The following is a 12,559-nucleotide window of genomic DNA, read 5'->3' on the forward strand; positions in this document are numbered from 1 at the left end:
TCCCAGGATCAGGTCCTGGGGCTGCAGGGGCTCAGGCGGCTCCTCGAGCTCCTCCCCGGCCCCAGCTCAGGGCAGGATCTCTGCTCTAAGGGTCACCATTCAAGTTCCACAACATAAAAGACAAACTAGAACCAAGCCCTAGTGATGCTTTGACACCTGAAGGTTTAAGACAGTTGAGCTACTATGATTACGCAGGATTTTCAAAGCCAATTCCCTGACCTTAACCAGTGCTGCCCAAACGTGCCCAGCAGCCACCTTCCCCCGGCCGTGGCCGGGCTCAGAACTGCTGCCCTGTGCAGCCTGCGCAGAAGCTCTGATCCACCTGGGCCTGGGCACGTGCAGCACAGCCGCTCCGGCCCGCGCGGGGCTCCCAGCACAGGGCTTTCCCCTTTCCAGGCTTGGGGCTGCCCCTATCAAGTCCTTCCAGGTGGGCAAACCCAGAAGTAGTTATAGCTTAAGCAGGGCTCCACCTCCACTCGCATTAAATACATTTATTGCAACCATTTTTACACAAAAATAGGTTCTCTCTAGGCCATTCACATGCAACTTAAAAGGCAAGAAGCAACTACCTACACTAATAATGCTACTGAATCTATACAGTTTAATGTTTGCCACCCGTGGGTGAATGGCTGCATCCCGCGGCGTCGCTGGGCCGGCCCGCGCGGGCGCTCAGGAGCCCGACGTGTTGTTGCTGCCGAAGCGCTGGTTGACGCTGTGCAGCAAGTGCTTGGGGAGGCAGTTCCAGGAACTGGCCAGCATCTCTTTGAAGCAGATGACGGCCTCAAGGCACAGCCTGGGGGGAGAGGAGAGGGGCCAGGGCTGAGCGCAGCTTTGAACAACGAGATAAGCCAATTATTTAAAGCTAATGAGTTTGGAGCTGTTCTCATCAGCCTTTATTAAAGGAATCGCACCAGCTTCTCTTGTAACTGGCTGATGCTATTTCCTGCACTAGCTTTCTTGGAAGGAAGAAAAATGCTCAGCAGTGTCACCAAAACATGAGGGCAGCTCTGCCCCTCGCCCTGCACCAGTCACTCACACGGAGCCCGTTCCAAGTTTTCTTTCTTACCTTACAAGAGATCGTGGTTGCAGGGAAAACACCAGTATTTCGTTACTGTGAGCCTGGAGGCGGAGAAGGAGAGAGGGGCGGGTGGGTTACGTGGCCTCCTGTCCCTGCCCACCCGTCACAGCTGCCCACGGGCCGCAGATGGGGCAGGAGGGCCGGTTCCCGGGGTGGTGAATAAGGCCCTGCTTTCTAGAGCAGCAGCCCAACATCTCCCCGGGGAGCGGGGTCTGGGCCATGGTCCGGCCCTCCCTCGAGCACCGCGTCCCCCTCGCTGCACCGGGAGGGCTGCACTGGAAGGGAAAGCTCCACGTTAACTCACAGCTTTCGAGTGGGCGAGTAAATTGTTGGCACAGCCGCCGAAGACGATCACTTCTCCCTCTTCGCTCGCACAGGCCGTGTGCCACAACCTGCAAGCGGGAGAAGTTGACGCAACATTGACCAACAGAGCCCCCCACGCCCCAAAACAGCTTTGGGATCCGTACTGGAAGTTAATGCACAGTCTGCCTGCCATGGCCTAATCCAAGGGGAGTCAACGTTCAGAGAGGGAAGGTTCGTGGGCGGCACAAGGGGCCGGCTGGGAGCCGGGAACACGGCCCTTTCCTTGGCCGTCACTCCCGAAGGGAGCAGCAGAGCGTGGCCCAGCCCCAGCCGTGGAAAACGCGGGGCAATCCCTGCTCTCGGAGGCTCCGAGCTGCCCTGCTCACGCCGGCGCAGCAGCCTTTGCTGGCAGAGCAACATCCAGAGGGTGAAGGACTGGGCTCCCACCCTGCAACCCGGCCCAACGGCTGCTGCAGCCGGGAGATAAAACCCTAAATCCCCAGCCGCGATTCCTGCTGTTTTGCAAACAAAGGATTAAGTTAAACACTCTCTCCAGCACCAGTCACACGCTGGTGTTAGTCTCGCCTCTGTGCTTATGTGCAAAACATCAGCACTTCTGGGGCAGAAACTGCTCAGTCGAGGTATTGTTTGGAAAACAAGTGCTATGAAGAGCACGGTGTTGCCTCCCTGTTGTGCCACCATGAAAGGTTTCCTCACTAGCTTTTTATGTTTCCCGGGAAGCGAACATCTCACCTTGGCTTCTCAGCATAGTTGTGCTCAAACTGTATCCACTCATTCTTGCTGATACAATAAATCCAAGCGTCACCTAGAAAACCCCACAAACCCCCCCCAATATGAACAGTATTCGGTTAGCTCATTCATATTTGTTGGACTAACTACATACTCTGGTGTTACTGTTACTAAATAAACGAAGCTTTTGGGGGCAAAACCTACGACACCACACTGGCTATCATAGAATCACAGAATGCTCAAGGTTGGAAGGGACCTCTAGAGCTCACCTAGTCCAACCCCCTGCACACGCAGGGTCACCTAGAGCACGTGGCACAGGACTGCGTCCAAGCGGGTTTGAAGATCTCCAGAGAAGGAGACTCCACAACCTCTCTGGGCAGCCTGTTCCAGGGCTCTGGCACCCTCACTGGGAAGAAATTTTTCCTTAAGTTCCTGTGGCACGTTTGGTGTTTCAGTTTCCAGCTATTCTGTTGGTGGCCACCACTGAAGAGCGGCCAGCCCCATTCTCGCTGCCTCCCTTGAGGTACTTACTTATAGACACTGATCAGGTCCCCTCTCAGCCTTCTCTTCTCCAGGCTATATGAAAACAGGCCTTAAGCAGCACCTTGCAGGAGCAAAGTAAGGAGGGACCTATGGGGACACGGCTCTGCCTGCTCGCACTCGGTGCACTCTTAGAGCATCCTGATTTCTGTAACTTGTGGAAACTCATTCAGCGACTCCTGCGGTGTCGGCTGAGCTGCCCTCCGCGAGGAGCTCAATGAGCGTGCGGGAGGAATTCAGCAGGAATTTCAGACTGACACAACAACCCGAGCTGCTGTGCCCAGCGCTCTGAGGAAACACAGACAGCCCGAAAGCCTTTGGGATGACTTACTGAGGGGCTGCTTGTCCGTGGTGAATCCTCCAAAGAGGAAGAGATGATCCGAGGAAATCGGTGTTAAGGAATGCCACGAGCGCCCTACTGGGCACAGGCCTTGCGTGATTCTGTTTTAAAGGAGAGCACCACATATGCTACAGTTACACATATGCTACAGGAGAACTTTGCTGTTTTTTTCCCTTTTCTGGTTATTTTTCAGATGTTTGAATCACGTTAGCCACCCTGCACAGCCTGTGACCCCCAACACAATTTCTGCAGACCAGCAAAAGGCAGTTCATGAAGACACCAACCCAACCTGAATGGCCAGGCTGCTCCTATCAGTACCCAACAATTCCTGACAGCAACAGGGCATCAGCTCTGCTTGAGATCACTTACTTAGAGTTCAGTAAGTGTCCAGTATGTGATCGGAAGTAACAAAACCACCCCCCCAAAACACACACACACACACACACTGAAAAAAAAAAAAAAAAAAAAAAAAAAAACCACCCTCCCCAAATCCCCTTCCTATGCAGTTACATGCTGCTATAAAGGCAGAAGAGCTCAAGTTTTAGTACCTACATTTCATTCCACTCCCATGTATCCAAATTTAGGTAGTAAAGATCATTCATTCTGGACTCCTACAATAAAGCAGATGATGGTTGAAACATCCTGCTTGGGCGTCAGTAGCACATGGCTAAACTGGGCTGGGGTCTTACTCTGTATCTGCCACCGAATACGTAGCCTCTGTTCCCAACTGTAGCACAGGCATGAGCCGCTCGTGGAGACGGAGTCTTACCCTGGAAAAGAAAACGTCAAGTAAGAAGGCGAGTTCATCTGATGAATTCGCAGGAGGCGGTAACGGCAGGAGAGGAAACCTGCAGCAGAAGCAGCAGAGAGGAGCGGGGCGGAACGTGTCCCGCAGCGGCGCTGGGGCTGGCGCGGTGCCTCGCCGGGCGCCGCACACCCGGGAGTCCCGGATCCGCAACGAGGTGGGGAAGAAGCTGAACTACAGTGAGATTTATGAGGCTGCTAATGGACAGGGTGTGGAAAAACATCCAGTAAGTCAATCTGTGGACGGAAACTTGCTTTCCTTGATGAACGGAAGATCAGAAAATTGACTGAGGAAGGACTCCCCCCTGCCCTTTTAGAGTGGCAAGCTACAAATTCTGCTTTTAGAAGAGCCTCAGGCAGGGCCAGAAAACCTCAGACTGAGAACGAGACAATGAGATAATGAACCATTAAACAATATTTTTTCTAGAGCTGCTTCCAAGGTATTTTTCAGACCTGCGTGTATAAAAACAAAAGAATCTTTCAATGATCTGAACAACAGCTTTCTTATCTCAGGCTTCACTTCCTCCAGCTCCGTGGCAGCGTAACTCCATTCGTGTCTCAGCACTTGGGGACATTTCCAATGGCCTCTACGTGCAGCCACAACACACGTTCTGGTGCTGTTTCCACCACAGCCCAGCAGACAAGTGCAACCTGCCGAAGCGTCACACAGCAGCGAGGCCGGTGGGGACCACGCGCTGCATTCCTGCAGCAAAACCATGAGGGAGAGGAGGTCCACGGGGGAAAAGGAACGTGATGGGAAGACAAAGCAGGATGAAAGGCTGGTTTGTCACTTTTCGAAAGCAGATGGGACCTGGGGTGTGGGTTTAATTCCTCCCCTGGGTGGTGGGGAAGGGAGCACGCAGCCCCGGTGGCACCTCGGCCTGGTTCCCTGCCCAGGAGCGAGGGCAGGATGAGCAGAGCGGCACCCCGTAACGGGGCAGCGATTCAGCCCATGAGAAAATGAACTTGGCAAGAGCCAAGGGACGAGATCAGCCCCGCACAGGGCATCTCCGGCGGGATCCTGCCTGCTGACCCAGGAGGCACTTCCCACGTCTCCTGCCCGCTGGCATGAGGTATTGCAGAGAGCCCTCACACCTTCAGTAGCTCCTGATATTAGGAGCTAGTTTATATCCTGAGGAAGGGATCAAGGGGCACCCGAGAGCTGCTCACTCAGCAGCTCAAGACTGTTAACATGTAAACAAGGCTGCAGGGTAGAGCAGGAAAGCAGAAAAAAACTATTCTGAATGTACCTACGTGCCTCTTGCTCCGTCGCCACCTCTTCTAGAAGAATGGCAGGAAGAGAGGCTGGAGATCCGCAGGCTCAGAGCCTCCCACGGCCCCGGCACACACTGCAGCGACGGGCCTGGGCCGAGAGGGGCACGCTCGTTTTGACAGAATGTGACAAGAGAGAGGACAGCCAACGCGCACGTTTCTGAAGGGCTCCAATGTAAAATAACCAACATGAGAACAGTAATTACCGTAGTTATAGGCTGGCTCCAAGTAAAGGTTTCGGTGTCCAGAACATGTACATGATCGTTCCAACCTCTAGGAAGACCCGAGTTCTTTAAAATCCAACAAGAAACAAGTTTTAATAATCATTAATCAGATATTAGATTTGAGGTTTAACTAGAAGTCATTTCAAAGTGGGAAAAGCTTGCTTACCCAAAAAGAGGTTTCATCGAATTCAAAAGTTCCCCGTTGTTTCCCTTCAGGAAAATAACCATAGCCTCCAAAAAATATTAGCCTGAAACAGAAGGGTGTTGAGATCCATTAGAAATACGAGCACATTCACTGCTACACACTAAAGCTACGCAAAGGCTGTACTCAAACACAAGCTGGACAGCGAGGGCAGCCCCTCTGGCTCCACTATTTCTAACATGCCTACGGTGCCGTTATGCAGGTGGGAGCCCCGGCCCCACGCACCGTGCGAGCTGCGCTACATCCCGGGGCTGTTTCCCAGGCCTGGGGCTCCACAGCTTTGCTCCCGGCTCACTGCGCTCACCCACCGCCCTTTCCGAGCCCTTCGCACGTTTTTCCCTGAGTCCAAAACCCGGATTTACCGCTGTGAAACGCAGAGGGAAAGCGCACGGGGGGCAGGTGAAACGGATACCGGGAGGGAAGCCGGGGACCGAGCCCGGGGCACCACGGGCAGCAACCTCTACCAGCGGTGCTGCCCACCAAGGCTCTGCTTTGGGTTTTCTGCTTGGGAAAGACTTATTTTCTTTGCACTCGTGTTTTGTTTCTGAGCCTGAAGAGCAGCTGTTGTGAGAAGTCAGTCACTTAATGTGATTTCGCTGCTCTTTGTCTCTTAAAATGGAATTTATATTTGTTTGCAGTTCAGTGCTTCTTAGAAATGAATGGCATGGTTATGCCGGAAAGTTTTATTAAATTACAAGATACCAGGAAACCGTCTGCACTGCCTAACCAAGCGCAGGCCCACAGCCCCAACCTAGCAGATTGACATCTAAAATTCTTTTCAAGGGAAAAAAGGGAACAAAAAATCCCCTCAGGCTCAACAAGGCTACCAAACCCACCACGCTGCAAGGAAGGTAACGGCCGCCCTTCTTGCTGAGAGGCCACCAAGCAGCAGCACAGGCGCTTTCCAACCTCTTGGGAGCAACACACGGAGCAGCGCAGGTGCCTCTTATGTATCCAAATCACCACGTACGACCCGGGTACAAGCAACCAGCACCCCCCATCGCCTCTGCCTCAGGGCAGCCTGATTTGACACAGCTGAGGCCAGCTGTAGCTACAGGCAGCAGATGCCTGTGCTGTGCAGGTGAAGCTTTGCTTGCAAAACTCCCTCTCAGAGCTAGCGCTGCCCTGGCTGAACAAGCGGGCAAGGCAGCAGCAACGTTTTGCCCGCCAACTCGCCCACAGTCAACATCTTATCTTCATCCTCCTCATCTTTCCCAAGGTCTGGAATGCCAGGCGGCCTCCTGGCACATCCTGGATGCTGTCCCAACATATTAAATCGGGTAACATCAACAGCAGTTCAGCTAACACATTCCTTGCTTTGCGTAACCGGCACAAACATCCCGAGCTCATCACGTGAAAGAGCCTCACGCAGTTTTAGGTCAAAACGGTTTCCCATTCCTAAGCGGTCAAAGAAACGCAAGCTGTCCCACCAGATATGACAAAAACACTGCATTTTGCATGGCACCCAGAATTCCAGGATAGTTTTATATGAAGATTAACTCCAGATGCAATTGCTAAGGGGAATGATGTTGATATAAGCAACCAGGATGCAGCACCTTTAAAGTAATGCCCTGAGAATGCAGGGCATTTGCCTTTAATGAGACTCTATTTTGGACTGTGACTCACTTGGATATTTTGCAGCATACACATACTCAAATTAGGAGTGAGGTTTTCTCATTTATCAAAGGTTAAAGGTCTGAACCATTTTAAAGGGCTGCCTGGGCAACAAACCCAGCATTTTCCTGGAGCACGTACGTGCTGCAGGCAAAAAGTCCTTTGGCAGTTTTTGCTCAAACAAAAAGATACAACAGCAACAAGACTAAGAGTGATTAAAGCAAACACACGCGCAAGGAGAGCTCTGCTGACTTCATTGCTGGAGCCTTACTTGTTTTTGTAAACCCAAACGCCAAGTTTGTCCTTTGATGAAGGGGGGACCCCCTGACATTCTACTCTGACCCACTGCAGCACTTTGTCCGTGGATCTGGAATTTAACATGTAGAACTGTAGAAAATAAAAAGATTTTTTTTACCCACACAGTTAGCTTAAAGCTTAAGTCTGTTTGATGTTAATGTATCAACTTTTAACTAGCATGTTTTGGAACAGAAGTACTTTTAAAGCTTTTTTTCCTAACTACATGAACACTGCCAATGTTTTGTACAAAATGTGGAGCCAAAAATCCTTATTTTGCAGACTCCAGGCCCAAACACTCTTTTGCCAAAGCAAGAGAACTACAGACACTGAGTTTTACTATCTGGAATCTGAAATGGGATAAAATGAAGATGAGTACAGAGGAGCAATTGTCTTGCAACAAACATATCCAGTTCAAGAGATTTTTTTTATGGTATCGACTTCTTTGCACATTACATCATTTTACTTTGAGAGAAATAGCTGGTGCAGATAGATAAAGTAACCGAAATGTAGCAGTCGGAAGCAAGTCACACTTTATAAATTCAGTTTGTTTCAGACTGCATTGCCCCAGGTCGCTTTCAGTTTATACTTAAAAGTGAGGCCCAAACTATTTAATTTAAACCATAATTTCAGAATATGGCAAAATACCCTCAGAAAATCCAGAGAAGAGTAGCGTTTCAAACAACCACAGAGCAGTTACAAATCATCTCCTGATGTTATCTCTGTGGACTCCAGAAGCTCTCAGCTTTCAGAAAATATGAACTCCAGTCACCAAAGCACTACAACATACAGGGTGACCTGCTCTAAGCAGCGGTAGCCAGAACAAATAACAGGCTGTGGTGCTTTTTCAGTGGTAAAACCACGTGAAATGATGCAGAGCTGAAGGTTTACACAGGCCAAACTTCACATGATCTGACTTGCTGTAATAAACTAATCCATTGAACGGGTAAAGTCAGCCAGTTGATCACCTGCATGAAGGCAATGCAAGTGCTGGACACTGCACTGTGTTAGTCAAAACCTTTTTGGCAAGCACAAAAAGGACATGGCTTCAATTAGTTCAAATTTGGGGGAGCTGCTGAGAGGGTGATAAAGCTGGTTATCTGCTTTCAAGAAATACAGATACAGCCACTAGGTAGAAATGCTATATTGCACAAGCTATAGAAGACATAGCAGCTGGATACATGTTCAGCATTCCCCATTATTTACAATTAAGCTCTGAAATGAGATCCAGCCTGTCCTGCCATTCAGAGGAAAACACTTCCGTGATTTTTTAAGATGATGCAATTGCTTAGGATGGATTTTAATGAACTGAAAAATTAACCTCAGTGTTTTAAAAACCAAATTAAAAGCTTATGAAGAGATACTTATTTGTGAGGACAGATTTATCTTTACGTTACTGACCTTGTTTGTATTGCCACGTGCATGATGTCCTCCAAACAGGTACACCACTCTGTCCACACACACAGCGCAGCTTCCAGACATGGACGGGGGCACATCTCCCTCTGTTTTACTTTTCTTCCTAGAGGCAGAGTTAAAAATGTTTTATCTGATAAAAATGAACAACAGCGATTTTGTCTGGGGTGTAAGTTTTTAACATTACCTCTATGTCTTTAACTAAGACAAGTCCCTATGGACTATTCAGTCGAGTTTTTCATGCTTTTGTAGATGCAACAATTTAAAACAGTAAAGAGATATTTCAGAGGGAGGTGGGGAACAGGTAATTTAATTAAATCACTTTTAATGGGGCAGGAATCCTGCCTGCCCCGTTCAGCAGTCTGATATGCATTTCGCATTCCTGAAAATGCCAGAAAGATCCCCAGGCAAAGAAGAGACATCTGTGTGAGCTGCAGGGTTTTACTTTGCTACTTATTTCAGTGCTTTGTAAATCCTGTGACCACAAAGAGGAGTTTCCATTCCACGTTCAAGGCCCTCCTCAGCCACGGTGACACCTGAAAGCAGTGCTGAAACTGCACTGCCAAGAGCCTCGCAAGGCCCTCGCTCTCTGTGGAACTGCAGCGTTTTGCTCCCTTCCCTGGCACTGCAGGAACACAGGTTTCAAACCGTGGGAGTTTCCTCAACTGCATAAACATTTCAAAACTCCTTAAAAGGGTAACAAATAAAAAGCTCAGTGCTGGTTCTCTCCTTCATGTGCCACTGTAATCACAAATGGTACAAACACCATTTACAGAAACTAAATACTGCACCAGGCAGCCCAAAACATTTCATATTGATGATCTTATCATCAACAATTTCTGTGATTCCCACAGAGACTGCCTGCTTAAGTTGCCTCTCCTACTTCACATTTTTCCTCCATAAAATGAAAATTAGTAAGCTGTTTGTTTACTGTACCATCTTCCAGTTTCCATGTTGTAGATCCATATTTCATCTCTAGGCAGGTAGAAGTCATAAAATCCCCTCACTTGGGCATTCTGCAGAAGAGCACAGAAAAGGCAGCATTAGCAGGACGCTCCGCATATTGAACCGCAGGCTCCTGTGAACGTTGACACCTGCTCAGAGATCTGGCTGTGGAAGAGAGAACAGCAGGAGCAGCTGCCTGTTGCACTCCTGTACCTCTCCCCAGCAGGGCAGCCCCTGGAATCAGCCTCTCTCTGCTTCTGCTGGAGGCTAGACAAGCTCCCAACAGAGCCAGACACTGGCATCTATGAAAGGGAGCTAAATCGTCCCTTCATACCCCAAGTAGGATAACCAGGATAAATATATGAGCCAAGTTTTATTTACAATTCCCCCCACGTGTCAGTAGCAGAACAACACACTAAAGTTTTACTGTGAGCAACTTATCTACTAAAGTCACCATCAAATAAGTTCGTCTTTGTTCTTGTTAATTTGTCTAAATGACTTGGTTCTGCCTGAAGCTCATGAACGCCCCAGCACGACAGACACCCAAGCCACGATCATTAACATACAAAATACCCTTGTGCTGCAAATAAAGCACAGCTTTGCATAGGCCACATTTCAAATCACAGAGCATTTCCTTCTCGTCTAACAGAAACATCAGTGAGAAAGGCCAACACCTGCATCCCCCTGTTATCTGTTTGCCAAGATCTGTATTTAACGGAATCACAGAATGGTTAAGGGTGGAAGGGACCGACGTACCTTGTAGCCTCCCCAGACGTACATGCAGCGCCCGTCGGTGACCGCCACGTGCCCGCTGCGCTCGGCGGGGCTGTCGTTCTCCAGCTGCTCAAAGCTGTCCTCGGCCGCAGCCGGGAGCTCTTCATCTGCCTGCAGGTCCTCGTTATCATCTGCCATTTCGATACGGTGCTACGTGCACAGAACACACAGTACAGAGCATTGAGAAGCAGCAGCAGAAACCACCAGAGGAGAGAAAAAGAGAAAAAAAGCCCTCTGCACTGCTGAATCTTTCATAGCAATGTTTCACTGGGAGAAGCCATGCCATGAATCAAGAAAGTTTCAGGTGTGGATTCCTGAGTTCTGTATAATTTGCAATGGTTTCAGTTGCTGATTTTAGCAGTCTCTTCTCTCCACACAGGTGCAACTGAATGCAGTAAATTTAAAGGCTTTGTCCACACTATGGTTTTCACAAAAGTCTTTGCTCCTGCAGCTTTTTGATCAATGTCCCTTTGGGCTGCCTAAGTCGAGTCTCCCCCGCACAAAATATCCAGAATTCAGCAACTCTGGGCAACGCTACCAGAGTCAAACGCAGAGCAAAGCCGCCCGGGGGTGCGCCCAGGGGTGCCCAGCGCACAGGAGCCCGTTACATGAGCAGCCCCCTCGCCACGCTGTCACTGGGGTCACAGGCAATTCAAAGCCCCAGATGTGGGTGGCACGAAGCAGGGGGCTGCCATCAGCCCTGCCAGCTCCTCCTGCAGCGTCCGCACGCTCCCCCTCGCCGCACAGGGAAACCCTTGGGATGCGGCTGTGACTTCCCACTCGTGAGTCGCTCCCCACGCTCCCTTCTGCTCCTGCTCGCGCCTCCGCGGGACCTGGAGCTGGCACAAAGACTTTCATGCCCACATCAAAAGGCTGGGAAAGCTGGACAGCCCCAGGCAGAGTTGTGTGCCACTAAACAAAGGAACAGAAGGGAAAAGGGCCTGAGCAGACTCCTCCCACACCCTGCACTGGGACAAGATTGAAGACACCTACAGCATTCCTAGAAGATTTTCACTTTTTTTTTTTTTTTTTTCCTTCTGAAGCTCCAGTGAAGGAGACACCACACCACTCTGCACAGATAATGTGTTGCTTTAGAAAGTTTCCTCATATCTTCATTGAAATCTCTTTTGCTTCAAATTCAGTAGATTTCTGCTGATCTCCCTCTTCCCCATGGCTATTTACTCATGAATTTATTTTTACAGCACTCTACCACCCATCGGTCAACTCTCACCCTCTTCGTCTTTTTCTCCCTCCTGCACTAACACACTCCTATCCTCCCGAGTCACAGCAAGCCCCAAACGCCCCGGGACTCTCTCCAGGCTGTCCAAACGCCTCCCAACGCCCGGACCTGCCAGCGGCGGCTTCTTTGGCGCCGAGGAAGGCGGACAGAGGAGCTGCCGTGTCGCGCATTTAACACACGACGTGGCTTTGGCAGCGGCAGAGCAGGGGCACCCCGCACCCCAGCGCTCAGCAGAGCCGTTAAGAACCTCCCTCCCTCGGGCCCTTCTTGCCGGCTCTCGGGGCCCGGAGCTCGGCCCCCGCCCCAAGGCCAGGTTCCCCCCCGGGACCTGCCGTACCCCAGCCGTCCCCGCCTCGCGCCCCGGGGGTCCCGCCGTGCCGATCACGGGGCGCGGGTCGGAGGCGGCGGCGGGGCCGGGACACCCCGCGGCGACCCCGAGCGGCCGCCGCTCCGCTCACCTCAGCGGGCCGCGCGCAGCGTCAACATCCGCCGCGGGAGCCGCTTCCGGCAGCGCCGCGCAGGCGCCGTTCCGCGCCGCGCGCATGCGCCGCGCCGCGCCCCCCCCAGGCGGGGCTGCGATTCCAAACGCGTCGCCCTGCGCAAAATTCCCCTTTTTGAGACACATTCGCCCCAAAAATCTCCCCCCTCCACTTCACGGGGCTTCTGCAAATCACAAAAATGGCAAAAAAAAAAAAAAAAATCATCACAGCTGGCCTCCATCCAACCTGCTATAAAATTTTAATGAGTGCTTTCCTGTTAACTTAGT

The 12,559-nt window shown here is 50.8% G+C and overlaps 1 protein-coding gene across 1 annotated transcript; it reads right to left on the reverse strand.

The window, feature by feature from the left end:
• Positions 1–662: 662 nt before the first annotated feature.
• KLHDC2 (kelch domain containing 2) lies at positions 663–12,343 on the reverse strand. Its single transcript, XM_088533763.1, has 14 exons — positions 12,252–12,343; positions 10,536–10,703; positions 9,771–9,850; positions 8,823–8,940; positions 7,399–7,514; positions 5,478–5,559; positions 5,294–5,377; positions 3,701–3,781; positions 3,564–3,622; positions 3,003–3,112; positions 2,135–2,207; positions 1,383–1,470; positions 1,067–1,119; positions 663–793 (listed from the first exon to the last, which is right to left on the reverse strand). Exons 2-14 carry the CDS (start codon positions 10,689–10,691, stop codon positions 670–672), a joined length of 1,224 nt encoding a protein of 407 aa, XP_088389889.1. The 5' UTR covers positions 10,692–10,703; positions 12,252–12,343; the 3' UTR covers positions 663–669.
• Positions 12,344–12,559: the final 216 nt, after the last annotated feature.

This window comes from Tinamus guttatus, unplaced genomic scaffold (genome assembly GCF_059628265.1).
Source record: "Tinamus guttatus ecotype Peru unplaced genomic scaffold, ASM5962826v1 Tinamus_guttatus_pri_ptg000522l, whole genome shotgun sequence".
In the NCBI taxonomy this organism is placed as follows: domain Eukaryota; kingdom Metazoa; phylum Chordata; class Aves; order Tinamiformes; family Tinamidae; genus Tinamus; species Tinamus guttatus.